Here is a 26,834-nt window from a genome sequence, read left to right on the forward strand (position 1 = left end):
TGTGAGGTATATATGTAGATGAAGGAAGAAGGGGGGGAAGACGTGAAAGCGATGAGAAAGAGAAAAGGTTTATGAATAAGAATTGGGTTGTTCCAACAAATCTCCATGCATGCTCCAGTAGCCTTACGTTGATCTATTCCATCTTAGTCGTTGATTTTGGATTACTCCACAACCCACCAAATGGATGATCCACGATTGATCCATGACTGAAATTGCGACCAGGGCAATGGAAATTATCATTTCGTTGGGGATGTGCACGTGTCGAACACGCGAGCTAACCCTAAATCATGGTCGGACTTCATCGGTCTCTCACCGTAGACAAAAGATGAGCTCCGACTTTAAAGGAAGATTTCGCGTCATGAATTCCATTGCAACACGAGGCATGCATCGTCGGGAGGAGTCGTCATGCAGTGATATACGTGGAATGTGATTGACGAAGCGGCTGGATCCGGATTGACAGCCTGTATGATGGGCATCGCGACGTGGGGAATAAAGTGGGGGGTATTGTCGTGCTGTTCCATTCTGAGTGGATCCCAAGCTCAAAGAAAGATGGAACTTGAAGTGATCATGCACTTTGACTTGACCCTTGTACCATGCCTCTCCGCGCCTGCGAGGTGTTCCTCAAGGTATGATTCATTCAGCATTCATCGTTCACGCCGATCAATTTGTCCACGATTCCGGCGAATTTAGGGCATGCTGCCACTCAGGGACAGATTTCACAGATAAGGAATTGACCAGATAAAAGAAGGAGTTGTGGAAGCTTCGTGGATTTCACCGTGCAATCGTGGGAAAAAAGACTTTGGTTTCTCCACGTGGCTGAGTGGCAAAAAATCGCATCGAGCCGAAAATTGATGACGTAACGATACGATTGGCACGCGATTAACAATGATGAGTGTTTCGAAGTTCAGTGAGTGATGATGCTTCGTAACCGTCGATTCAAGTTGACCGTTTGGAATTATTGTACACACCAACAACCGTTGTATCGCAGATCTGTCTTCGGTACGATAAGAGCGAAGCGCAGTGCCAGACTTGGTGCTAATCCTCTGCAGAGAAGGCAGGATCCGCTTGAGCGGAATTGGAATCGGCATTGACAATGTTCAATCCCAACTTCTCTTCCGGTTCACGGCATCGAAACAACGATATCAACCTCTCTACAAGTCAGTCAACTTCTTCGTCGGCGCTGCTCAGTAACATTAGGAATGAAAGGAATCAGCGGGAACAGAAACGAAGGGAAGAGATAGCTGCGCTGCGAATACAGAAGACATGGAGAGGTAGAAGGGTGAACAAGCGATTCAGGGAGGATCTGATTGATCAGCTGAAGGGTTCGAATGATATAGAGGTACTTGGTGAGCCGCCTGCGATCAATTGCGTGGATTCGCGGCATCGCGGCATGCATAAGTAAGCTGATCAGCATGATTATCTGTGTACAGGTAGAGGGCTGGTTGTGCTCTTGAGGAACGGCTGGGGAAGCAATCGAGTAGCTATACACGCTATAACGACCCAATTCTGCGAGCTAGGGCTGAACAAGGATGGTGAGTCTCATTGTTCTGTGAGAATTTTGTCTCGCAGACTAATGTTCAGAAGCAGGTGGAACATATCGATTCCTTCGGCCTCTGAATAACCATTCAGACTGGTCGATCGCTTTGGGATCGATCAGTATTCGAGTATTGGAATTGATTGACCTTGAGCCATTGTGAGTGCTTGCCAGCTAGACTGATGCCTCCATCCCCATACAGTCAGATGCTGATATGCGAGTGCGGGTTCTCGAAGAGCTCCCACTGTCTCCACTTGCCTATCGTTTCTTGAAGCTGTCCTCGATTCGAAGACGTATGCTCAATTGTCAGATGGATTACGCACGGACACTCAATCAAGTATACTAGGAATCGTACAAAGCAGAAGATGGGTGGAGACAATAGTGAAAGCAATGGAGAATCTGATAGCGAAGAATGTGAGTATCAGTCACCCTCGTACATGTGGGGCGAGGAAGACATAGCTGAACCAAATCGATCAAATAGCTCCCAAAGAAGAAACAGCCATTCCTTACACCACTTACCAGATTATTGACGGCGCCGATGGCTTTGTCAGTTGATCTGACCGGATCACCATTAATCCCTCCATTGATAAACCATCTCCTCGCCATTCCCTCTCTTCCTTCAACGCTGCCCATCCCAGCATTGACCTATCTCTCAACCAATCTGAACCTTTTCAACCTCTTACTGCCCTACGCATCGCAAAATCCTGGCGTGCTTAGTGAAGGAAGGCTCAAGACCGAAGTGGGAAAGACATGTTTCCTGGGAAATTTAGCTACATTCGGTATTACTGGAGGTATGCTATCCAGATTTGGTGTTGAAGGTATCAGTTCCTGGATGAACGTCATCGGCAAGGTTCTAAGTGGAGTCGATGAGGGATGGGGTAAATGGGTCGACGGGCTGGACGATGACGACGACGAGCCTATGCCTCTCGTCATGGACAGCGACGATGAGGAAAACGAAGATCCGTCCCCCTTGCCACCGGCACGGGCACGAGCGAAGACGAAGCCCAGACGACAGACACTGCCCTCCAGCATCGCCAGCAAATTAACGGTACTCGCAACACCACAACACCTATCTACGCTATCATCGCAAGTGATATCGCCGTCTTCAAATGCCCCTCCGACTATCCTGCAAGACTTTGCGACGTTCTACGTTGGACTGTTGAGTGCTTTTAAGGGTAGTCCGAAATGGGAGGGCATACTTGATGCCCTGCTAGAAGGGGATAGAGGTAAAGGCCTGACCAAGAGGATATGGAGAGAAGGTGTTAGAGGAAGATGGACCGAGTCCAGCGATCCCGAATCATGGGATACCCTGAAACTCAGTGAGTACACGAGAGGGGCCTCTCATTGCATGTTATACTTTCGCTGATATCGGTACAGATCCACAAACACCACCACTGATCCTGCTCACTTACATGTATAACCATTACTTGCTCCTCACCCCGGATGACGAGTTCTTCTCGACCACCAGTAACGCTTTGTCAACCGATGAGATCTTAGAGTTAGCAGGGATTTGGCGAGATTTGGCTTTCTGGGGATATATGAACGGTGTTGCAGACCCAGCGACCAAAGCTACATCTGGGGCTGGGAGTCAAATGCAGAACAGAGGTAATGAAGAGGTCAGAGGGTTGTTTACTAGGGGTGTAACCCGAGTGGTTGAGCGAAAGTGAGCATTCACAAGCTTAGCTAACCCGTGGAACGAGCCGTTCTGAAAGAGTTCAGCTAATCTTGAGTTCTCACTTATTTAGTGCCCGACGACACTTCGCTGATCCTGATTTCTGGGTGATGAAGTCGCAATTAGACTTAAAAGGTTTTGTGGAAGCTGCGGTGTGAGTTTCCCATCATTCTGATGCTCATTCTCAGTCCGGACCCGATCACTAGGATCATCGCGATCGGCAGAGGTCTTCAATCCCGTTTCAACCGTATGAAGCTGATCTTCTTGTATAGATACGAAGATGCAGAGTTGGCTCAATCCAATGACGTGGATACTGAAATGGCGGATTCGTCCACCCTACCTAGATGGGCTAGAGCAAGGCAGAAATTTACGAAGAGGCAATTGGCCTACATTTCGCCTCGTCTGGGTTTACTGAATAATCTTCCCATGAGCGTACCGTTTCAAACTAGATTAGAAGTCTTCAGGAAATTCATTGAGTAGGTACAAAATCACCTCTGATCCTCGCCCACTGCGACTCAATGCCGTGCTGCTCGGCGATTTATGCTTAGAGAGACAGCAGGTGCTGAAGATCTTGTGTGACCTTTGCGTGTTCTTTGGCTCGTGATAGATCCGATCAACAACGATTGGGAATCGATTACCATAGCAGAAGACAACGTAATTACGCTAAGATCCGTCGAACTCACATCTCCCAAGATGGGTTTGACGAATTAGGCGAGCTTGGTCCAGCATTGAAAAGCAGGATCGAGATTACCTTTGTGGACCAGTAAGTGCAACATTACGTCCTTTGGACGTTGTCAGCAAAAACACTGCGACTGACACCCTCTTTCGTTTCCGAACAGGTATGGATTGACAGAAGCTGGTATCGACGGCGGTGGGCTTTTCAAAGAGTTCTTGACGAAGTAGGTGTAGCAGCTCTGTCTTTAAGGATGGCAAGTGAAGCTGATTCGCGCTTGTACTGCTTAGTCTGTCGAAAGAGGTCTTCGACACGAACAGGGGTTTATGGCTCGCAACGGATCAGAATGAGCTGTACCCGAATCCACATTCTTACGCCACTGAATGTAAGCTGAATGACAAGAACTGGTGAACCGAGCACGGCTAATTCCTCCCCCTAGCTCACCAACTGGCATGGTATCGATTTGTTAGTCCCTGATAGATTACTCATGAGTACGAGGTGGAGGCACGAGAATGATGAAGCTGATTCTTCTTTGAACATCACTCAGATTGGCCAAATACTTGGAAAAGCGATGTATGAAGGAATGCTTGTCGACGTCTCCTTCGCGGGCTTTTTCCGTGAGTGCGCCTTATTTACACGCAAATAGAAGGCATAGCAAGCTGATCTGTTAAAATCGATACACGACAAAGTGGCTAAGTGGCTCGGCAGACAATCGTATCTCGATGATCTGAACTCTCTGGACAAGGACTTGTACAAAGGTCTGATCAGTGAGCATCGTCAATTCTTGGGCTACGTGTTACATGGGTCACGTTCGCGTCACTGACGCAATGAGCTTTTCAGTACTCAAAAATTACCCTAAACCTGAAGAGTTGGCTTTGAACTTTGCTATGACTGAAGATGGTAAGCTGCTTGACTCCGCCCTTTTCAATCCTCCTAGCGGCTGATGGCCAAGTCTGATTCAGATTTCGGTGTCAAGCGAAATATCGACTTGATTCATAATGGATCGGAAGTAGCGGTCACGGCAGAGAACAGACATGAGTGTGAGTGATCATTCGTTGGTTAATCTATATACGAGATTGACGGGGAAATGTCCTGCTTGATGAAGCTGAAGCTGTGGATGATATCAGATATCCAGTTGGTATGCAAGTACAAGCTGGATCGTCAGATCTATGCTCAGAGCAGAGCGTTCTTCAACGGTTTATCAGATCTGATTGATCCTAAATGTGAGTATCTTGACGCCCAGCTCGAAGACGATGTCAGGATCTGGAGCGTCAGCTGACCGTCCGGCCAGGGTTGAGGATGTTCGATCAGCAGGAATTACAGCAGTTGATCGGCGGTGAAGAGGTATGTCAGCTGTTCGGTCACCTGGACCCGCGGCGATCAGCTGACAATGACGTGTTCCCTCAATTTCATAGACACTGATAGATATCGACGATCTGCGAGCGCATTGTCATGTCGATGGCTTCCCGAACGATATTACCCCTCGATTATTCTGGAAAGTGGTCAAGGGATTCTCGCACGAAGAGCGCAGAGCGTTATTACGATTCGTCACTTCATGCTCTAGACCGCCTTTGTGAGTCCCCAGGCAACGACACCTTCGGAAGAGTGTAAAGCTGAGGCGTTTGCGTCCTTGTTCTCCTCATTGCAGATTGGGCTTTGGATACCTGTACCCCAAATTCGGAGTCAAGTTCAACGGACCGGATCTCGATCGATTACCCACAGCTTGTAAGTGTTCTGTTTTTCCGGAAGGTCGTTTCCGCTTGTTGACGACATGAAAAATTTAGCTGCTTGTTTTAACCTCTTGAAATTGCCTGGGTATACTGTGAGCGCATATCCGGCTCTTGATCATGTTCCTCCCCGTTCAATCAAACCGACCCCTTCCTGGGAACTTCCAGCCCATGTGGGAATGTCGATTCTCACATTCCTTATCCGCTTTGGCGCTTGAGTCGCTTAGCTCCAACCACCGCGTCACCGCCCCGTTGCCGCCCTTCTCGAGCTCACACCCACTTCCTAGAGGTAATTAGGCTGATTCTCCTTCTTTTGCGTAGACCGAACAATCTCTCCGTACAAAACTCTTACAAGCCATCACGTCTGGCGCAGGATTCGACATGTCCTAGACACAGCCTGAGCCCGGCGCGCGCATCATACACTACCCCTTGATCAACCGTGAAGATTGGAAGTATCCTTTCATCAGCCATTTACTGACCCGACTTTATTCCAGATGATAAATTACCTGTATATATACGTTGTTGATAATCATACATTTATCATGAAGAAAGAGTCTCATGCATGCATCTACACTACGACCTAGTATATTAGCAGCAGCCCAATACACTTTGAACACGGTTTAAATCGGTTTATCGGAATGCCACGTGTTTCCGTTCGATTGTTTTTGGTGCCTAGCTTGAAGCTGCGAGGACTGAGTCTGAACCGGTAATCCCATCATCACTACGCGCTCCTGGTAAAAGTCAATTTCTTGGCTTTGCGATCCATACCATACATCTCCGACACGCCATTTAGAATAGTAATTCAGATCTTGAATACTGCTAGTCGTTGACAAGTCCTCGAGCGAAAATTTAGCAGAAGGACCAAAGGAGTCTGACGAAAGATTGATATCGTCCGACTCGATATCGATACAGCGATGTCACCAATCTTGAAGCGGGATCTGTCGGAGCAATATCGACAAGCCAAACGAATAGCATCTTTGACCCTAGGAACCACGTCCAACGAGAACTTGTATGATGAGTATTCCTCGATCGAGGCAAATGATAATGCGAAGGGAGAGGGATCGAGCACTTCCGGTGTGAGAAGAGATGGATATTCAAGTAGTTCGTCAGCACGACAAGGGATAGGAGTGGATAGAATCGAAGATGAGAGTGCTTTTCCACCTTGGAGGGGAAGTACTTCTGCCACCACGACCACGACCACGACAAAGACCCCTTCGAACTCTAATGGCAATCTCGATGATTTGTCGAATTCCTCAAACGGTAAAGGTAAAAGCAGAGCAATACGTCGAGATGTTCTTCCTCATTCACTCCAGCTGGAACAAGCGGAAGCGTATGAGCTCGCTTCATTAGCCGATGAGGCCGAAGTGAATCAACTGCATGTCAAGCGGTCGGATTCGATAGATTCGCATTTGCGCAGCAGGAGTAGGCTGGACTGTGCGGATCCGTTGAGTGGGGATAATCGGAGGCTTGGGAAATGGAAAGATCTCAGACGGTTATTACTGGAGGTGAGTCTGATCGAAATGAAACCTCTGTCCAGCTCTGTCAGAATCCAGTCTTGATGGTATTACGTCGTGCTTAATCTAATTTCATCTCTGATTGTTCTCTCGCAGTCAACACCGTCCCTACTGCTCTCCTTGGTCGGCTTAGTGTTCACCGGCGAGCTGCTCGAGCACTTAGCCCGATGGCGCGTCTTCCAGCGGGTCGACGAGCTCTTCATCCTCGTTCCCATGATCGGCAACCTGAAAGGGAACCTCGAGATGTGTTTATCTGCTCGACTAGGCACTTCAGCCAATATAGGTGAACTAGATAACAAGAAAATCCGAAAATCCATGATCCTCTCGAACCTTACCCTATTGGGACTTCAAGCTCTGTTGATCAGTTCGCTGGCGGCATTGATCAGTTTTGGACTGGGTTGGATCACCATTCACAGATTAGGAGATTCGCCCACCTCCCAGATCCCTGTGGAGCCTGAGAGACCAGGTCTGGAGGTGGCGGGCGATGAGTGGCATGAGGGATATACGAGGCCTGGATTCAAGCAGTTGGTCATGGTTCTAGCTACGGGAATGGGCGCAGCGGGTATCAGTTCGGCGGTGTTGGGTAGTTTTATGGGTAGTCTGATTGTTCTGGCTAGATGGTGGGGCGCAGATCCAGGTGAGTCAAGTATTCCGACGAAAGCCTCAGAGGTTTCTGCCTTCAGCAAAACCCAACATGACCCATGCGAGAAACGAAAGGAGGTGTAGCGCTGATTGTCATGCTACAAACCGCAGATAACATCACACCGCCAGTTGCAGCATGCCTAGGAGACTTGCTCACTCTTTTCATCCTTGCCTTGCTGGGTACGGCTTTAGTAGGAGCAATGGACACAGTCATCCCCTTACTAGCGGTTATTGTCATGTCTATAGCTGCTGGGTGGTTCACCAGGCGAGTCATGAGGAATGAGTGGATCAAGAATGTAGCTAAAGGAGGTTGGATACCGTTGGTAAGTCAAATCATTTCCAACGCTCGTGGCAGGAAGCTCACTGAGGACTCGTTGCTGATCTTTGGAGTACTTCAGATTGGCGCGATGTTGATCTCCAGTGGAACCGGTATGGTCCTAGCTAAGGGGGTCGGCAAATATAGGGGCTTCGCATTACTGGCTATCTCCATGACTGGTGAATTTCAGCCCGTTTACTTGCTTCAGCTTCACTGAGCGGTACGGCTTGCAGCTGACCGAAGGTGTCGTGATTAGGTTTGACCGGCTCAATCGGCGCAATTCACGCCAATCGACTTTCAACCTCATTACATACACTCTTACATCCCAAACCTCATCCGGAATATTCACTATCAGCCGCAACTTCTATATCAACCTCGTCGAAACCCTTACACGAAGGCTTATCGCCTTTGCAAAGTGCTATCACGCTGTACCTCATCGCGTTCCCATGTCAAGCTGCCTTCTTGCTCTTTGTCAGCTGGGCAGGATGGATAGACCTGAATCTTGGATGGGTCGGATGGTGTTGTTTTGCTCTGACCGTGAGTTGAGTACAGAACGAACTCTAAAACTATCCGTGCACTGTCCGGATTTCTCACAGCTGACTGATATCGAATGGTCTTGATGCTGTGTTGTAGACTGCTGTTTCTTTGGTGTTGGCACATCATATGACCCTGTTCTTCTGGTCGAAAGATTTGGATCCAGAGTAAGTCGAACGATACCTCTCAGGGAAACGATGTTAGGACAATGGTGGCTGACTCAACGCGTTAGCTCATACACCCTTCCAATCCATTCTGCGCTAGTTGATTTCTTGGGTCAGTTACTCTTGATGCTGGCGTACGAAATCTGTATTTGGCAAGGGAAAGACGTGATTATCAAGCCCGAGACGTGACCAGAAGTTATGCACATCAACCTCATCAATTGTAGGCGTTTTGTACAATACATAACATAGCATAACATAACTTGATCAGCATTAGCATTTATCATACGGCAAGTTCTTGATCATCTATGCATCTTGCTCTGATAGCATCAATCCGATTTCCATTAAACGATTATAACCTGTATGCTCGCGTCCTGCATCATGTCGTGTCCTGCTGCTATGTTTTACAATGAGTGTGATTTCTGCTGGACAGCCATTTGCTTTGGCCTACTATTTTCATGACTTTTCCCATGCTGCTTGGGTCAGAGAATCAGGGAGAAAAGATGTGGCACGCCAACGGTTCTCATGCAATTGAAACAATCTGTATAAAGACGGCATCAAGCGTTAAGCGAGGTGAGTCTTCGACGCCAACGTCAAAGTCAACATGACGCGACTCTATGATGGGTCAAGCATCGTGATTTAACATCGCCAGGCAAGCAATGAGAATGAATCAGTCGTTGCGTAATAGTAAAGTAAAAGAGGATTTACAACGAAGAGAGAATCTTAAGGGCAAAAGTGGAATAGTATTTCGAGGAACACCAACGCGATCAACTCCATTTACAAGTCGACCAAATCACCAGTCTCTTTCGTTTTCTTCTTCGCATCCATAGGTTCAGCCTTGAGTAGATCTACACGTACATCGCGCCCAGATCAGCTTCACCAGTTGAATCTTACTCCAGAAAACCTGCAATAATGACTCACCCTCTGCAACTTTCTTTTGTTCACCTTTGAGTCCCTCATCATCCGCCCCATGCGCTTTGAGGAAAGCTTCAACCTGTAATTGTTGACCCCAATCAGCTCCATCACTCATCACACATCCTTTGTCGGACGCGTATCTATGAGTGCGCCTCGACTCACTTCATCCATAACCCCTTCATCATCCTCACCGCCTTCATCATCCGAATCGCCAATCGCATCAATCGCGAAATTCGGTCGATGCATTACCGCTTCCTGAGCAGCTTTGACCATTTGACTCTCTTCTCTGTACCGCATCTCCACATCCGCCAATGATCGCTTATCGTCAGGAGTATTCGTGCCTGTCGTATCGGTAGTCTTGATCGAAGTTTGCGACACGGCCGAAGAAGATCGCGTTCTGCTTGATCCAGGTGATATTGTCGGTCGTTGTATTTGACCGGCTTGTTGGGCGGGAGTCAATAACGATTCTCTGGCTTTTAGATCGCTCGAAGAAGACGGAGTGAGTGTTGGGTCTGTTCCTGATGATTTGCCCAGGGATGGTTTTCGCCATTCAGCATGTTTACCCAATGCCGCCCCGAACCCGTCCGCAAGTCTGTTGAGACGGTTCTTGTTTCTAGTCCAATTTCATTGATTAGCCCAAGATTCTTGAAGATCTCGAAACAAGTGGATTTGCTGCAATAGGGTTGAATGCCGATCTAAGACTCACTCATTCGTCACAACAAGATTCATCAATCCACCCAATAATCCTTCAGATCGTTGATGGGCCTGATGATAATCTTCATCTTCAGTCTGTTCAAGCTGGAACGATGCAGTCAGGTCATTTGCGAAGAAGTTTTCGAGCAGTTCATCAGCAAGGACAACCATTCGGAAGGTCGCCAGATCTGCAAAGTGAGAATTGTCAGCTGGGTGCACCACAAGGGCTACGCGTAGAGGTCAAAGCTCACTGAGATAAGGCAGATTATGGGGTCCAGCAGAAGAATCCGATCGTTCTCTAGCACCGGAGGCAGTCTCGCTATCTCCATTTATAGGGACTTTCTCATCCACACTTCCTTCCGGAGCAGTCGCATCGCCGAATTCGTAAGCGTTCAAGATGAATTTTGATACCGCTGCGAGGTATATGTCTCCAGGCTCATTCCGGAATATGAACTATCAATCGAAATTTGTCAGCTGCGGAGCTCAATGACATCGCCGAAGCAGCTTACCAATAATGATTCAGATAGTTGTATGACCTCGTCTTTAGTCAGGAAACCATCTTTGTCTTTATCATGCTATACCCAATTCATCAGCCGATGTTCCTTAAACCACAAGATTGGTACAGCGCACCAGCTCAAAGAACCATTCTATCGATTCCATCAATCCAGCAGTCATCACTCTGTTCAGACCCATCACCACGTCTTGTAACGATAGGGTTCCTTGATCTTGTGAATCCCAAGCGAAGAACAGCCTACTCAAACGATTGCCATTAAGCTACCTTCCTATACCTGACCACCGGAAGGAACAGAAAGCTCACCGATCAATCAACTCATGATCCGCCACCCTTCTATCCGTCCTTTGTATAAACGCGTTCGTCGTGACCGTCTCCTCCCTTGCCCAAGTTGCTATCTGCGACAAGAACACTCTGAACGTTCTATGATCTATCCTTGTCTCAACTCTACCCTGCGCATCAACCTGTATACGCGGCTGATCAAATTGATCACCGGGCAGAGGGTTTGATGTGTAGGATGAAGGTCCTGCTTCAGGCGAGCAGATCGCGCTGAAATAATGATCGTATATTATCCCAATCTGATCTTTGTGGAATTTTCCTATGTTCTTTAAATTCCTGACCGCCGCCCGCTTCGAGAACTTCTCGATTTCATCTGAGATTATCGCTCGTAAACGTTTTCGCTCAGCTGTGATTGTTTCATCCGTTATAACGTTAAACTCCCTAAAAGCCACCACGAGGAGTTCTTGGAAATTGGTTATTGCTCGGACACGAGGATCTGGGTGATCTGGATGAGCTGAGTCGCCAATGGTACTGAAATACGTTCGCATGAGATTGATGAACATTCCATCGTCTGTTATCTCCAGCAGAGCTTCTCCATTGATTTTCAGCACGGCTGGATATGTAGTCACGAGGCGTCAGCTGAAGGATCGCCCAGGCAGCGCAAGTCATACCAGCTTACCTAAGCCTATCTGGAATAATACCTTGACTCCCATTGCCAAAACACAATCGACTATGCGGAAAGCGAAAATGAGCGGCATCGAGTTGATGTATAAACTCAGGAACCAGCTGTGTGATGTGAATTAGCTGGATCCAGTCTATATTCCAAGGATGTTGCTCACGGTAAAGAGGCGACGGAGATTTGGACATCCACCGATACGAAGTGTTCTTGGATCATAGGCAAACATCGGTGTACAAGCGATTCGAACACCCGTTGATCAAGCAGTGTACCTTCCATCGACGGACTGATCGGATTATTGTCAGCTGCTTCTTTCCCTCCTAACGATTCTTGTTTGGACGGCTGACCTATAATATCCAGGCAAGATCCGATCACAAAGCACCTCAAGAAGCCAGAAAGCCTGCTCTTCCGACATATAGCTATCAAGGATATCTTAGCTGTAACCTTCCAGGTCATGGTCGAACAGCTGACTTACATGAGTAGACCTGCCACAACGATATTCAGAGCCTGACAATAACTATTGCACACAAGATCAGCTAATTGCCTAGCTATCTTCGAAGGAATCAGCTCACCCAAGTTCAGGATTCCTGAAACTGTATGCCACCAGAACCCTCCTCAATCGAGCAAGACCTTCTTCACTTTGATAAGCTTTGTATTCAGGTAAAGACCTATTCAAGTCTTTCTCGATCTCGTCTGTCGATTGTGAAGACTTTCCAGCATTCTGAGAGAGCAGCAGACCGTACGTCTCCGGATTTGCGAAACGCAGGTCTATCGAATGGATGAATGAGCTTGCGCGCTGAACAGCGTCCGACGAACGAGTGACTCACAGACTGATCCAGACATAACTTCCCACAACTCGCCCCTCAGCCTAGAGGGTAGACCAACTTGCAGTAATCGCTGAAACGGGGGATAGCGAAGCACTGTCAATGTAATCAGCTGGCATTTCCTTCAGCTCCGACGGCTGCTTGCGATATCACTAACGGGTCAAATTCCTTCCGTGAACTGAATAAGCGAGACTGGTCAGCACCCGTAACCTCTCACGCAATAGTTTAAACTCGTGGAGAAGCCTACTCACTCATGAAATACTCTCTCCAGAGTTTCATCTTACTCCTCTCCCTCATTTTCCTCGCGTCACCAGGAAACCCAAACTGTTCACCCAGCCCCCGTTGATAAATCCCTTTACCTTCTCCGCCCGGTCCACGCAGATCACCTTCTCCTTCCGGCGCCGTCGGATTCGGCTTTTCGCTAAGCTCAGTGCCCAGCAGCAAGTGGTCCGTTTGTTGTTGGCCTGTGGCAGTGGACAGCGGTGACGAGAGGAGGTATTCCGAATACAGGGATGGTAAGAATGGTTTGAGCTGTTTCATAGCTGCGAGCTGCGAAAGTGCGAAACCAGATAATCAGCCGCGAAGGAAGTTGTTGTAAAGAGGAAGACGATGAATAGAGCAGTAGACGCTTACTTGTGATTTGAGAGCATCTCGTAAGAGGATAGCGAAATGTTCGGCGGTTGGTAAGAGGGAAGTCAGTTGGAGAATCTGTTTTTGTTTTGGAAAATAAGGTTGATTGATGTTAGCATACTTCTGCATGAGTTGGTATCTCTTCGCACTCATCATGCCCTTTGATTGGACCTGTGAGGCAGTATGACGAGAGGGGTGCAGACTTACTATCCTCATTCCATGCCATGTTGCCAGGGATAATGCAAACACGCCTGCTCGCGAGTTGAGCCTGTGATGGTGATCAAAAATGGGTAATATGAGTCAACGTACGGCTCGAAATACAATCACATGGATATCTCCCATCAGAATTGGGCTCGAGAGCAGCAGGAGCCAAAAAATGGCGATTTTGCTCACCTCTCAACCCTCCTTATAGTGTACAAAGGGATCGTACATCTACATGACTTCCTATCTAGCGATATGAAACACAAGAACGGAGGTAACAAGCTCAATCTTCCGGCCTGCCGGTCAAGTCCATCTCGGTATGGTCAGCATAGTCATTGTAGACTGCCTGACGTATGACACCATGTAGAGGTGCTCTGAACGTGCAATCACTCACATATACCTCTTCTTTACCTTCAACACTGATCACAGCATTGATATCCATCCCTTGCAATTCCAGCTCATTATTCCTGTACCCTTTATCGCGTATCTTCACCACGGAAGGTGTGTCCGACGAAGAGGAAGGTAGGGAAGCTTGAGTGGGAACGTTGAAGAAATCTCGAGTGTATTCATCCTTGGATTTCTCGCGATACGACCTCAGGTGAAGAGGTAAGGACATTGTGTCTGTCCGTTCACTCTTCGCACCGGATGAACCTCAACGTAGACTGCGAGTTCGTGATGCCCGGTCGTTCCTTGCGCGAGTCTGAAGAGAACGAGAGGCCGACGTCGAGCTGCTAACTTTCGATGATGATGGAATATGATTTGCTCAGGTGTCTATGCCTATACGATGCTGCGTGTAATGACCGTTAGACCATGATTTGTCTCGGAAGTATCCATAGTGCCGTGAGAGTCATCCATCCATCCATCCATCCTCAGCCAGCGCGTCACAACACGCGGTAGAGGTTCAGGCACGGTAGCACTCAGCAGCAGCAGCAGCAGCGTATCTTAAATGGGTGCAGCATTTACTTAGACTAGCGCCGGGACATGCAGGCCAAAGTCAAACTCCCGCATACCTCAATCAGCCGAAATTGCTTGTCAAGGTCCATGCATAGTCCAGACTCCTCGCATCGAGGCAATCAAGATGAGATCGTCTTATAAGGTGAAAAAGACTACACTATGCAGGACCAAGGACTCCCTCCCGCTGAACTGCCTCTGCTATCTCCTCTCCAGTCACAATGGCATATCGGATAATTGCTCAGCCTCCTTGGGCTACACGACTCATCCTGTCCAAGTATCTCTCCCACACCTCATTCATAAAGCTGCTATCGGACTAGTTTCACGCACATCACTTATCAGCTGAATTCGCGCAAAATATGGAATGAGTCAGACATACCAGCATCAAATCTGTGACTCTCCTCTTAAACTCTTCTTTCCTCTCTTCCGCACTCATACCTGACCCAGCCATATTCATACCTTGTAATTCTTTGCGCTGCAATCCATCGACTACAGCTTCCGCCATGATGTTTCGTGATTCTGCATTGCTCTTATACCCGTTCGAAGGGCTGCCGGTCCCGGGAGTATGGAATGAGATAGCCGGCGAAGTGCTCATTGAGCTGGTTGTAGCATTAACATTCGCATGTCCAGGTATGGGGGACGGCATAGCTGCTGTTTGGGCGAAAGACGCGTCTCCGACCTTGGAATACCTTTGTTGCTGATGACTTTGCGGTTGCGGAGGGAATTGATCTTGAGAAGGGGGATTTACGAATTGTTGATGCGGATGCGGGGGAGGAGTAGATCGGTTTTGCTGAAGTGGTGAATTTTGGCTTGGGTGAGAAGGTGGAGCAGGAGGATATGGCTGATTATGTTGGAGAGGGAATTGGTGGATCTGTTGTTGATGTATCCCCGGTACAGGTGGATAAGGGGCTGGAGGCATATTTTGAGGAGTTCCATGACCATTTTGCAAGTGAGGTGGTTGGGGTGAAGCATGATTCTGCGGCGGCGGCGGCGGGGGAGGAGGAAGGGAAGGAGGAGCCAAGCCTAAGATACTCATCAGTAGGTCGTCGGCTGTCTGACCGGGAGGAGATGCCATTTGAGGCGGAGGCGGAGGAGGGGATACTGGCAATTGTGTCCGACTCGTCCGTTCTGAAGCTGGAGGAACCGGAATGGGAGAAGGCGAGTGATGGGAGGTATTGGCAGCGAGAACGGGCGGATGTGCCGAAGAAACAGTGGTAGAGGTTATCGTTGTAGTCTGTATGGGTGGAGTAAGGACAGCAGGTTGTACCGGCGGAGATTGGACAGGGGGCGACTACCGGGCGACACCATTTACGATCAGTATTTACAAGGAGACCCAAGGGAACCCAAGGAATAGATTGCACAGACCTTCATTAAGCCAGCGAACAGCCTCGATAGTCCGTCTTCTGACTGTGCTTGCGCAGGTTGAGGGGCCGAAGCTGCAGGCGAAGACATCATATTCGGTAGATCAGGTCGTTTTGAGGGTTCACCACATATACTACAAAACCACAGTTGAGCTATTCATTCGGGAGTTGGATTTGACGTTGACTGACCTGAAGATAGATTGCTTGAAGCGCTCCACTGCCTCTGGTCCTTCCGAGAACCACACACCTAAACGTATCTCTATTCGATACCATATCATCTCATCAGCCGAAAGTTGGCCATCTTTGCGCGATATGCAGCTGTTGACTGACTATCTCCCCTTCGAGCTACTTGCAACATCCCTTGATCTATCACAGTCAATTTCATCTCTCCAGGTATCAGCGGTATCGCGGGGTTCTTCAGTCCTTGTCGATTAAGCATGAATAAAGACCATTCCGGGGATGTGTCTCTGTAATTTAGGTTTATTAGATCAATCCAGCTGTTTCTTCATTGCCCTCGAAACACAACCGAGCAACGGGCATGAGGAGCGATACGAAGTGGAGTCTGGGAGACTGACCTTCGCACCACAAATAGCGGACCCTCCTGCTTTTGTTTCTCCCACTTGCCCGCCCCACTTCCAGAGGCTTCATCGTAATTGTAAATCACCGAATAAACACTCGTATCCAGTATCTCCTTCACATGCGGATCAGCTCTTTTCACTGATCGAAAATTCGCCGAATTGCGGTATTCCAGCAATGCTCGTTCTTCATCGTTCATCTCTGCGCCAGCCATGGTTTCTCAGGTTTTGTCAAGCTCTGATCGCAATTGCTCTTCGAGGTTTGGTGAATCGTCAATTGATGCTGAAGTCGTATACGTTCGTGTTCTTGAAGGCTACGGTTGTTCCGTGAGATTCGTCGATTGTATATACCAGAGCTGACTGAGCACGACCTTGTTCTAGTTCGTTATCCTTGTCGTGTGGTCTTAGTATTGTGGATGCTGACTGCAAGAAGTGCATCAACCTGGCTTCGAAGGAACAAGGAATTGAACTGACACTGGTTGAGTGCTAAAGCTGAAACGCAGACTTCAGACTCGCGAGAATGGCTGAAACGTGGAAACCGCGCGACTGGATTACCGGTAATTACGAAGCCGAGAAACCCGGAAAGTGAAGCATGGACCAGCATGATTCATCGTGGTTATTGCATCTCCTGTCCTTCATCTCAACTCTGGGTTTCTCTGCATCATTCACTGACATACACGCTTTCGGACTAGAGCACAAACAACCACAATGTCAGACCATCCAGTCTTGAACTACATCTCAGCCGGAGCTTGGTCACTGGTCTGTCTTTCTGCAACTACCTTTGGTGCCCACAAAGCTGATCGAGGTTGATCTATAGGTTCAGCCGCTATTATCTAATCGGGCGAAAGATCTCCTGATCACCCTGATAGATTTTATGGAGGTATGCATATCGCAACTGCTCTTCAGGATATGAGCTGACTGAAAGCATCTTACTCGATCGGTGAATATCATGCAGAACGATGTTCTACCTGCCGAAAAGCTATTTCACGCTCAAATACCTACTCATCCGCCCGAAGCTCGATGGGCTTCCGTCCCTCCGATTCTGGAAGAGCTAACACTCAGAGCGAAGGGTAGGGGATTATGGAATCTGTGGTTGAGTGGAGGTGACTTCCAAGGGATGGCAGGTGGTCAAGGTGGTGGATTGAGTAATCTTGAAGTAGGTACCTCTCCTTGGCTTTTGCATCTTCTGTCATCTTCTGTTCTATCACGATCAGTATGAGATTGAGATCGCAAAGCTGACATACTTCATTGGGGTATAGTATGCCGTCATGGCTGAGATCATGGGTCACTCTGCCATCCTCGCTCCCCAAGCTACGAATTGTTCGGCACCAGATACAGGTAACATGGAAGTTTTAGCTCGGTACGGTACACCTGAACAGAAAGAGAAATACCTCGTACCTCTTCTCAAGGGGGATATACGAAGTAGCTTCGCCATGACAGAGTATGGGGGTCAGTCGATACCTTCCCTTCAAAACGAATGGGACCGGGGCTGATACAATTTGCCAGTTGCTTCCTCGGATGCGACCAATATACGAAATACGACTGCCCTACCCAGCTCAAATCCAGACAAATTAGTGGTGAAAGGCCATAAATGGTGGATCACAGGAGCGGGAGATCCGCGGAATGCGATACATATCGTACTAGCGATGACGGATCCTCAAAATCCATCACCACACAAGAGGCATTCGCTCGTACTGGTCGATCCCCGTTCCAAAGGTGTGAAGATCGTTCGACCGTTGACTGTGTTTGGGTATGACGATGCGCCTGAAGGACACTGTGAGGTCGTGTATGATGGCGTGGAGGTGGATGTCGACAGTGGGGTGGTGGGTGGTCTAGCAGGACTGGGCAAGGGATTCGAGGTGAGTTAATGTATCTCGGGCTGTAATCGGTGAATGTACCGCTGATCAGGATTACGTAGATCATACAAGCTCGACTAGGGTAAGGTACTCATGTTAGACAAATGTCTTCGCACACGCTGATGTTGGTCTATGCGCAGTCCTGGACGGTTACATCATTGCATGCGCACAATCGGAATAGCCTCAAGAGCGTTAGAGATCCTCTTACAAAGAGTGTCTGATCCGAACCGAAAGACTTTTGGAAAATATCTCAGGGCGCACGGTGAGCCTGGCTTTCTTTTTCTTCGGTCTTCTATGATATCTTCATGCTGATCGAATACAATGATAGGTACCGTCATAGCGGACATAGCCCATTGTAGGGCTGAGATAGATGCAGCCAGATTATTGGTCTTAGCTGCTGCAAGAAGGATAGATGTAGTGGGTGCAAAAGGTGCCATGCAAGATATCGGAATTGCAAAGGTGTGTGCATCACTCCAATTCAAGATTTGATAGCTACTTCCATTTTCAAGAGCAAATAGCTGAGCTTGTCTGTAATTAGTTCACTGTACCTAGTATGGCTCTGAAGGTGATCGATCGAGCCATGCAAGTGCACGGTGCTGAGGGTGTGTCACAAGATACACCATTGGCGTACTACTATGCAAGTCTAAGGACGCTGAGGTACGCTGACGTGAGTTGCGCACTGGTGTCTCGGGCTAATTCCAGAAAGCTGATAACACAGATAACACAAGCTGACGAGAGATGTTTCATACAGGGTCCTGATGAGGTGCATATTCAGCAGATAGGGAAGAACGAGCTGAAGCGGGTCGAAAAGCTGGATCAACGTTTTGAAAGAATCAAGAAGGAGGGTGATAGGCTGTTGGAAGCGAACGGGAAAGCCAAGGCTAAATTGTAAAGAAACAAGAACGCGGGACTTAAAGAGTGATTGCTGTTTTGTGTTGTATGGCGTGCAGTGTATATGATGTACCCCGGAGACGGACAGATGATGGTTTAACGATTATCTTGGATGAGCAAATCACTCGCGATACAGTATCTCTTCCATCGTTTCTGCTTTCTCTCCTCATCACCTTCTTCTGAACTTGGAATAAACACTTCAACAAACAGTCTGGTCCTTCGACCCACATCTTGACAACCTGCAACTGAGTACGTTCGTCATCTTTCTCCGCATACCCACCACTCACTCAAACAGTATGAGACACGCCAACATCGAGGTTGATTGATTAAGTCTCTTGAGCTGACGAGAGTCTTGTTTCATCGACTCAATGAGTCAGACATACCATGCCAGCGATACGAAACAAGCCTTCCAAACCCCTAGCAGGAACTCCCATTTCTTCTAGCTCGGATAATCAGCCTCAGACACCTACGAAGGGGTGGACGAAAGATCAAAAACGACAACTCTTCTATCACGTCATCAAGCATGGAGAGACTGAATGGAAATTTGCGGTAGACGGTAAGACGGGACATCAGGTGAGGCTTTGAGATTCCGACATAATAAGCAATGTTTATCAAGGTGGCCACAGCACTGATGCACTTGAAGTACCTCGAACAATGGAAGTAAGTCTACTGATACCGCCAGATAGTTACGCTAGCTTCTGCATATGTAGTGGGATTTGCAGTGCATATGTAGTGGGATTTGCAGTGCATATGTAGTGGGATTTGCAGTCACAGCTTCAGTGCAGCGTTTGAGCTGACGAGAGCGATTTTCATTCACATCTATAGGAAAACGCTCTTGCCTCAGATTGAACGATCTTGCGAATTTCTCCATTCTCGAACTTAAGAAGGTATCATATATGGTGAGGCTCTACGGCGGTCAGGTCTCAACCCCGCTCTCAGATACGTGGCGACAAATAATGGAGCAATGCATACGGAGTATTCAATAGACTTGCAGGGGGCAAACGAGTGTATAGCGCAGGATGAAGTGGTAATTCCGGTAATATCTGTGAGAAACTCTTCAACCGTCTGCATGCATCCCTGCGTCAGAAGTCGCCTGGCACGAACAGCTGAGATATGGTTCGCATTAAGTTACCTTTGGTGGGTTCGATCCTGGCTCACCCTCGACCATGGTAAGGAGCTGCGCCAGGTGTACCCTGGGGGATATAAACACCGGCAGTATTGGTACCAGTCGATGAGCCAGCCCCGGAAGTAGTGGGTCGATAAGCCGTTCCTTGCACCGAAGAGCTAGTAGCAGTTCCGGACACCGAAGGGGATCCCGAAGGCGCATAAGTGCCTCCAATGGCGACAGAGCCAGTCTTGGCGGGTGTTTCGGACGTGTAAGATGGAGCAGGAGAATAAGGAGGAGCAGCTGTACCACGGGAAGCAGAGTACGCCCCTAAGTCACTCATCGCGGCTCCTGCAGATGAGCTTGAGCTTGACCAACGAGATTGCGTATTGCTCGCTCCAGCTGTGGCGCCCGCGGTGGCGGTCTGAGTGCCGGAAGTCGAAGCTGTGGTGGTCGGTGCGTTGGACATTGTACATCATCTGCCGATGGATAGGCAATTACTCTGAAATGGCAAATTGCGAATTGGATGTTGATTACTCTGGTGAGATTGAACATTTTCTGCTCACAAGTAGCAGCATTTATATCGTTTCGGAACCCCTTGAGCTAGTCACGACTGGCCTCAGTGCCAGCGAAATAGCGGCTTCGGGACACACTGCTCGAATCGCCGAGCGAAGTGTACTCAGCTCGGTCAGAAGGCGCCGTGCAATTTGACCTGGTCGAGGTCGTTGCCTGGGTTTTAAGCACTGGGCAATCGAGGCTTTACAGTGTCATCACTTCAAGTGGGTTGACACGTATTGGAGGCACAATGATATTGCTGGTCGTTCTGACCGCAGCTCCAAGAAATCATTCATGAAAGAAGGCTTCGGTTATGTGTACTCAAGTTCTCGATTGTCTTCGTCTATCCATTCACACGAAAGATATCCAGAATACTGGTTAGAAACGGAGAAGACGTGTATCATTCCGACAATTGCAAATGCCACCAACGATCCGTCCTCCCGCACTGCCTCGCTGGAGCTGACACCCATGGCGATATTCGCAATCTTTCATGGACTCCTACAAACGGAACCATGCTGATTTGGGGTCGAAATGCCTGGGCAGGAATGAGAACTATTATGGGTGAACGGCAAGTCAAGTCAAGAAGGACGCGAATCCAAAGCCAGAGTCTGCAATGCTTCATCAGTGTTGCTTAATGGTGAAGTGGCGAACGATCACCGCACTGACACATGCTGAAAGTACGTTACCTCAATATCTCGTGATACAGGACTCATTTAGGAAGACAAATAGCACAATGCATAGAAAGAACATTCATCCGGTAATTACTGTACACGCAAACGCCCACGACGCTGAAGAGGTATACTGTAGAGGAAAGCGAAGGTCGTAATAAATCTCTTCACAGAACCTATCTTCGGCTCGTGCCGCTCTCATCTCCCGCCCTTCTTGTCTAGAGTCGAGAGTCATTGGGATTGCTCAAGGGTGTCGAGGCACCTCGGCCGGCAGGTGCTCTTCTATTGACATTAGATCTTCTGGAAGACGTGTAAGTTTCATGGGTCATCCTCCGAGAATCATCGTACAAGGAGTAAACCTCATCGATGGATCCGAAACGCGTGGCCGTCGGGGAGCTCGTCGCTCGAGCCGTTCTCGGATCAGAGGTATCAGAGGCGTCCGAGACCCCGGAAGCTGTACTGGCTCTTCGGTTCTGATATCTCTGTTCCCCAGTAGCAGATCGAGGGGAGCCATTGACGCTATTTTGGGTCTGAGCAGGATCCTGAGAAGCGTACGAAGGCGGTCTTGATCCCGTTGAAAGTGGTTGGTCGTAGATATGCTGAGAGTACCGAACATTGGGTGTTCTAGGTGGTGAGTATGATCCGAGATGACCATGATCCACACTCGGATTTGAATTCCTTCGATTGGTGGACGTATTGTCAGTGGTACCGGTATTGTTCATAAACTCCTCGTATGCGAATGCGGGAGATCTGCCACCTTGATCTTGGGAAGCAGAGCCGTCGCTTGACGAGCTGAAGGCGCTAGCTGTGGATGTTTGTCTATTGTGAGATGACATTGTTGATGTGGGATTGCGTTTCTAGTGGAATTTCTGTGAGGTGTTCAGAACAGCTGGGGCTTGGAAACAAAAATATGTTGGATTGACTTTCGAGAAAGACCCGCTATGACCGCGATTGGTGCTTTATATAGCTGTTCAGAGCCGCTAGCAGTCGTTCTGAATGTATTGCATCTTTGCCGGAGCGAGGTGATGTATCCGTGCAATATATGACGTGCTTGGAGTTGTTTAACAGTGATCGATACTCCGATAGTTGAAACCCAATGAAAACCAAGACTCCCTTTTCCGTCAACAATCATGATCGATGGTAAGTAATGTAATTAGCATATGCTTCCTTGGTACGGGTCGATCATCGTGAGCGGACACTCATAGATCGGTCAAACGGGAAGATAGCGTCCTTTCAGGGAGGAACAAGGTGGCACACATTCCCTTCATCCGATCGAGAGTTGCTGTTTTACCTTGAGCTCCGCTTGAATTCATTGTATTGTAATTAGAACAGCGGAGTATACTGTTGCGTGTGAAAAATGAGAAATGGACGATCAACCACAGTCCGAGCTGTTATACAGGTGACACCTTCTTGTCGTGGGACAGTCAAGGAGACGTATGGGCTCGTAGCAGGGGTGAATCTGTGCTGGCTTAGCGAGACAAAGGCAGTGGAAGAAGCGGAGTCAGGCTGTCCGTTCATGCTTGTAGAAAAAGACCAGCGGATGTACAGCTCAGAAAAAGAGATGTTACCCTTATCTGGTGATCAGTCGTTTGCCAGGCTGGACGCCACAATCAACAGATCTCAAGTCTCACTTCAATACATCCAGGAGATTGAAGGTCTCTCGTCTCCGCAGAATTACGTGACTACTGTTCCGGACTATGCTACCAGCTCGAGAGGCGGACTCAATAGTCATACCTGACCACCAGACGCGATCGAGATCGCTTGGCTTTGCACTTCGTACCTTCCGTTTCGGAACCACCAGTGACAGCAGCTTGCACAGCTCCGATGACAGTAGGTGCAGTGACAGCGAGGGTATCTACGAATTTCGAGGTTGCCACAGCAGATTTGATGATGGTGGCACCGGTGACGCCTACTATATCAGCTTGAGCTGTGGTGGCGTTGCTGGCACCTTTCTGAGCTGTGGACGAGTCGCCACCCTCTCCCGATGGCGCGGTGTATTCTCCTGGGCTATGTATTCAATTGAGGATCAATCAGTCGACGGACGTCCTATCAAAATAACGAAAATATCCTTTGCGGATGCTCACGTGACTGGAGATCCGAAGTTCAGCCCATTTGTGGTATCGACCTTCATGGCAAAAGTTGATCTGTCATCCCCGCTGTTTCGCGACGTGCAACGTGCCACAATTAGTTTACTGCTTACTTCCGCTAGCGGTCGACAGTCGATGAACCACTCACCATTGTCCTTCAGGGTGGAAGGTTGCGTGATATACATTCCAAAGCTCTGTACCGTCTGGGGAGATGAACATACTGCGGGCAGATTGGTCATCATTGTTGAGTCCAGTATGCAGTGCACCGGGGCGCCAAGCAGAACCTACTCACCCATTATGACCCGGGCCATAGTACCCATTACCAGAGTGGAAGACGGGCTCATCCTTCTTCTTAGTCCAGCTTGCCGCATCCATGGGATCGTCTCCAGTCAAATGTACCTAACAATAGAGACCTGATGTCAGCTATAACTCAGAGTGGAAAGGCCATCAGCATTTACGCACCAGACCAAGACTATAATCAGGGGTGGAGCAGAAACTTGCGGAATAAGTGATACTACATGGATGATGAAGGTGCTTTCGTCAACATTGTTCGTGTCATTCTTTCGACAGCATGTGGGTGGTAAAGAAGATGGCAACCTACTATACCTGTCCAGCCCAATAGAGAGGTTGAGGACCCTCATTTGTGTTCCCACCAGACTGTTCCCAAGCTTCCTCCGGTCTACTGATCACCGTCACTTGATCTTGATTGATCTTGGTCGGTGAGACGAGTGGCGAAATGCAGATTGATGATCCTCCAATGGTATTATCTGAGACATCTTTGGAATGACAAGAGAAGACAAGGTAATTCTTTCCGCCAACTTTGAGTACCGTATTATCCAGACTGGAATGACCCAATCGTCAGACCATTGAACACATTTGAACCCGGCAAGTGAGAACTTACCTCCATCCTCTGTCGTACAGCCTGACTGGGTCTCGATACTCGCCTACTGGCTATAACAACAATATGAGCATTATTTGTCCCTGAATCGACAAGCACCGCTTACATCGCTGCCGCCAGATACGACCCAAACCGCATCCGCGTGAGAATAGTAAATATACCAGTTTCCATCGATTTTATGGATTTCTGCACAATGCATCTGTATCAACAGTAACCCGGACACCAGAATACGTAAATGCTAACGTACCTCCCGCCCATACAGAAGGCTTGTCCTTCATATTCTGGTTCTGGAAGACGAGCTTCTCGTTTCCGAAATCTCTTATACCGTCCAAAGTGGGGCCTTTGGTGACCCTGAGGCCATTGCCTGTCGTTTGCATGAAGAGGTAGGACGAAGTATCATGGTCATAAACGATGAACGGGTCGGGACCACTCTTTCTGAGAGGATTAGTGAACTTTGCGGCACTAGCAAAGCCAAGTAGGGCGAGATTGATGAAGGAAGTTGTGAAGAGCATGATGGGAAGACAAAGGGGTTTCGGCAAAGTGTGATTACTATGTTATGTTAGGTAAGGTTATGTTGAAAGAGGAGCTAAATATAGGAGCAAAATAGGGAAAAGAGTGTATAAAGTCAGTCGAAGTATGCGAGTGAAGCCAATCCAAGCCAATGACAGAGATCTTCACTGAAGATCGTATTGACAGAAAGCAAAGATTGTATGAGGCAGCCCGAAACGTGTGGGAGTCAACATCCTTAGATATTGCTCTATGCTTTATATTTGTTTGGGTAATGAACGGGATTGAACCCTTCAAAGGAATGGCCTGGGCTATGCAATTATCAATTCGTGCCTCTACATTACTTGGCGCTGATGTACACAAACAGATATGAGGTGTATATACGTGTGTTATACGCTCCTTGGATATGTGTACAAAGGTTTCAGTCCCGCCCGATCAAAGGAGCGGAAATGCGATTCTTGGTACTGGTGTGATGTGATTGAGTCCACTTCGCGTCCGAGCGTGTTTCAGCGAAAGCGGTGCCACCAATTCCGTGCCTCCGATAGTGTGTATTTTAGAGGCTCGAGCACTTTCTGAGATCGTGCCTTCCTCAAGATGGATAATCTGTGCGTGCGATGTGCATCCGTTAATCTCGGACGCGCCTGAAGAAACGATGGCCCGCGATCTTGTTGACCAGACTCGCTAGGGACTGTTGAGCGCTTTCTTTTATATAGGACATTCGACTGCCCTTACTTGCAGACGATGCGCGTGAATGAGTACTGACCGACGACTTGGAAAATCGAGGGATTCCATAAGGGCAGTATTGAGGGAATATTGTTTCATCGACTTCCGGATCTGTGTTGATGACAGTCCGAAATTCAAGTCCTTCGTTGGCTTGGACAGTAGTGACGAAATCGTGACACCCCCTTTCCGATCCAAGCGAATCGGCGAGAGACTCGTATGAGATGTCCGTCTCCACCGAACACCCGATCTTGTCCTGGTGCGAAGGGGTCTTGCTCATTTGACTGGCAGCATCAGGGCCTTGATCAACGGTTGGATGATCGAGGTGAAAAGCGCTGTCTAGGTATTGGGACCAACGGGATCCGTCGTAGAGTAAATATGGGCTATCCGTGGTCATCGCGATGAAATGCTGCAAGCAGTGGCGATGCTGCAGTGATTTATCCGGATATGCAGACAAAGCGCAGTGTCAGTTAGGCTTCTTGCTTAAATAAGCTGAGCGCGGACGCTGGAACAATGCCCGTGCTGCTTCTGCTTTGAGTGAGATATGTGCATCCTTCGTGATGCATGAATCCTTTGTTATATGAGCTTGACTCAGAAAGTATTATCTGGACATCGGTCATGACATCAGTACATGAATGGAAGCATTCTGCATCATGAGTGACCGAGAACTACCTCCCAGTCAGATAGCCTGACACCTTCCTAGCAATGGAATTTTGCGAAGCCTCACCTTTCGTTGCTGACGATACAGTACACTCATATCCCTCCTCGCCCCTGCCCGCTGTTGTTGAGCTTTGGTCGTCCCATGGCGTAGCCGATGGACCCGTCTTACTTGGACCCCGAGGGGCGGATGAGATATCGATCGAGGTGTGCTTTGTGATGCTTCTGGACGGGTCTGAAGAACGTTCCTCCTCGTCACGCGGTGATCTGACATCCGTGCTGCTGTTACTCTGTTGCGCGGACGCGTTATCTCTGACGCTCATAGCTCGCAAGTCATTCAATAGGTCTCGAGATCGTTTTCGCTCGAGTCCAACACGACTGCCGAGAGACCCTTCCGTGGAAGCGGTGTTGGCTGAGGTGGTCAACGAAGGCGGTTTGGTCCTGGCCGGGTAGCTGAAATGGTAGGTGCCCGTGTCAGGATTGTTGCCAGGTGATGACATA

General features: G+C 48.4%; 10 protein-coding genes across 10 annotated transcripts; 4 read left to right on the forward strand and 6 right to left on the reverse strand.

Annotated features, from left to right (window-relative positions):
* Positions 1-1,093: 1,093 nt before the first annotated feature.
* I303_102092 (uncharacterized protein) lies at positions 1,094-5,996 on the forward strand (the record flags this gene model as incomplete). Its single annotated transcript, XM_065968464.1, has 22 exons — positions 1,094-1,346; positions 1,431-1,532; positions 1,588-1,693; positions 1,771-1,948; positions 2,016-2,853; positions 2,912-3,197; positions 3,280-3,360; positions 3,479-3,682; positions 3,814-3,969; positions 4,046-4,105; positions 4,170-4,264; positions 4,319-4,344; positions 4,427-4,496; positions 4,569-4,646; positions 4,720-4,779; positions 4,842-4,919; positions 5,007-5,102; positions 5,171-5,223; positions 5,295-5,452; positions 5,528-5,604; positions 5,664-5,701; positions 5,928-5,996. 22 exons carry the CDS (start codon positions 1,094-1,096, stop codon positions 5,994-5,996), a joined length of 3,162 nt encoding a protein of 1,053 aa, XP_065824536.1.
* Positions 5,997-6,520: 524 nt separating this feature from the next.
* On the forward strand, positions 6,521-8,965 carry I303_102093 (uncharacterized protein; the record flags this gene model as incomplete). The annotated part of the gene is made up of 7 exons (XM_018405119.1): positions 6,521-7,111; positions 7,217-7,757; positions 7,874-8,085; positions 8,161-8,257; positions 8,335-8,615; positions 8,712-8,779; positions 8,845-8,965. 7 exons carry the CDS (start codon positions 6,521-6,523, stop codon positions 8,963-8,965), a joined length of 1,911 nt encoding a protein of 636 aa, XP_018265400.1.
* Positions 8,966-9,550: 585 nt separating this feature from the next.
* On the reverse strand, positions 9,551-14,118 carry I303_102094 (uncharacterized protein; the record flags this gene model as incomplete). Its single annotated transcript, XM_065968465.1, has 20 exons — positions 9,551-9,621; positions 9,695-9,767; positions 9,851-10,301; positions 10,395-10,569; positions 10,633-10,834; positions 10,891-10,956; positions 11,012-11,132; positions 11,199-11,784; positions 11,851-11,957; positions 12,011-12,133; positions 12,195-12,266; positions 12,323-12,364; positions 12,420-12,615; positions 12,675-12,767; positions 12,829-12,849; positions 12,923-13,220; positions 13,305-13,379; positions 13,509-13,569; positions 13,695-13,798; positions 13,897-14,118. 20 exons carry the CDS (start codon positions 14,116-14,118, stop codon positions 9,551-9,553), a joined length of 3,159 nt encoding a protein of 1,052 aa, XP_065824537.1.
* Positions 14,119-14,694: 576 nt separating this feature from the next.
* On the reverse strand, positions 14,695-16,604 carry I303_102095 (uncharacterized protein; the record flags this gene model as incomplete). The annotated part of the gene is made up of 6 exons (XM_018405117.1): positions 14,695-14,769; positions 14,833-15,744; positions 15,819-15,948; positions 16,004-16,073; positions 16,145-16,281; positions 16,390-16,604. The coding sequence occupies 6 exons, from the start codon at positions 16,602-16,604 to the stop codon at positions 14,695-14,697; spliced, it is 1,539 nt and encodes a 512-aa protein (XP_018265398.1).
* Positions 16,605-17,097: 493 nt separating this feature from the next.
* I303_102096 (uncharacterized protein) lies at positions 17,098-19,137 on the forward strand (the record flags this gene model as incomplete). Its single annotated transcript, XM_018405116.1, has 10 exons — positions 17,098-17,148; positions 17,207-17,269; positions 17,345-17,545; positions 17,649-17,838; positions 17,896-18,248; positions 18,308-18,327; positions 18,386-18,507; positions 18,574-18,704; positions 18,784-18,912; positions 18,997-19,137. 10 exons carry the CDS (start codon positions 17,098-17,100, stop codon positions 19,135-19,137), a joined length of 1,401 nt encoding a protein of 466 aa, XP_018265397.1.
* Positions 19,138-19,520: 383 nt separating this feature from the next.
* I303_102097 (uncharacterized protein) lies at positions 19,521-19,721 on the forward strand (the record flags this gene model as incomplete). The annotated part of the gene is made up of 1 exon (XM_065968466.1): positions 19,521-19,721. The coding sequence occupies one exon, from the start codon at positions 19,521-19,523 to the stop codon at positions 19,719-19,721; it is 201 nt and encodes a 66-aa protein (XP_065824538.1).
* A 350-nt stretch (positions 19,722-20,071) lies between these two features.
* Positions 20,072-20,710, reverse strand: I303_102098 (uncharacterized protein; the record flags this gene model as incomplete). The annotated part of the gene is made up of 2 exons (XM_018405115.1): positions 20,072-20,201; positions 20,295-20,710. The coding sequence occupies 2 exons, from the start codon at positions 20,708-20,710 to the stop codon at positions 20,072-20,074; spliced, it is 546 nt and encodes a 181-aa protein (XP_018265396.1).
* A 972-nt stretch (positions 20,711-21,682) lies between these two features.
* Positions 21,683-22,300, reverse strand: I303_102099 (uncharacterized protein; the record flags this gene model as incomplete). Its single annotated transcript, XM_018405114.1, has 1 exon — positions 21,683-22,300. The coding sequence occupies one exon, from the start codon at positions 22,298-22,300 to the stop codon at positions 21,683-21,685; it is 618 nt and encodes a 205-aa protein (XP_018265395.1).
* An 885-nt stretch (positions 22,301-23,185) lies between these two features.
* On the reverse strand, positions 23,186-24,961 carry I303_102100 (uncharacterized protein; the record flags this gene model as incomplete). Its single annotated transcript, XM_018405113.1, has 9 exons — positions 23,186-23,471; positions 23,549-23,620; positions 23,700-23,771; positions 23,844-23,950; positions 24,014-24,065; positions 24,153-24,392; positions 24,453-24,502; positions 24,556-24,635; positions 24,697-24,961. 9 exons carry the CDS (start codon positions 24,959-24,961, stop codon positions 23,186-23,188), a joined length of 1,224 nt encoding a protein of 407 aa, XP_018265394.1.
* A 1,383-nt stretch (positions 24,962-26,344) lies between these two features.
* Positions 26,345-26,833, reverse strand: I303_102101 (uncharacterized protein; the record flags this gene model as incomplete). The annotated part of the gene is made up of 1 exon (XM_018405111.1): positions 26,345-26,833. The coding sequence occupies one exon, from the start codon at positions 26,831-26,833 to the stop codon at positions 26,345-26,347; it is 489 nt and encodes a 162-aa protein (XP_018265392.1).
* Between the last annotated feature and the right edge of the window lies 1 nt (position 26,834).

Source organism: Kwoniella dejecticola, chromosome 2, assembly GCF_000512565.2.
Source record: "Kwoniella dejecticola CBS 10117 chromosome 2, complete sequence".
Taxonomy (NCBI): Eukaryota; Fungi; Basidiomycota; class Tremellomycetes; order Tremellales; family Cryptococcaceae; genus Kwoniella; species Kwoniella dejecticola.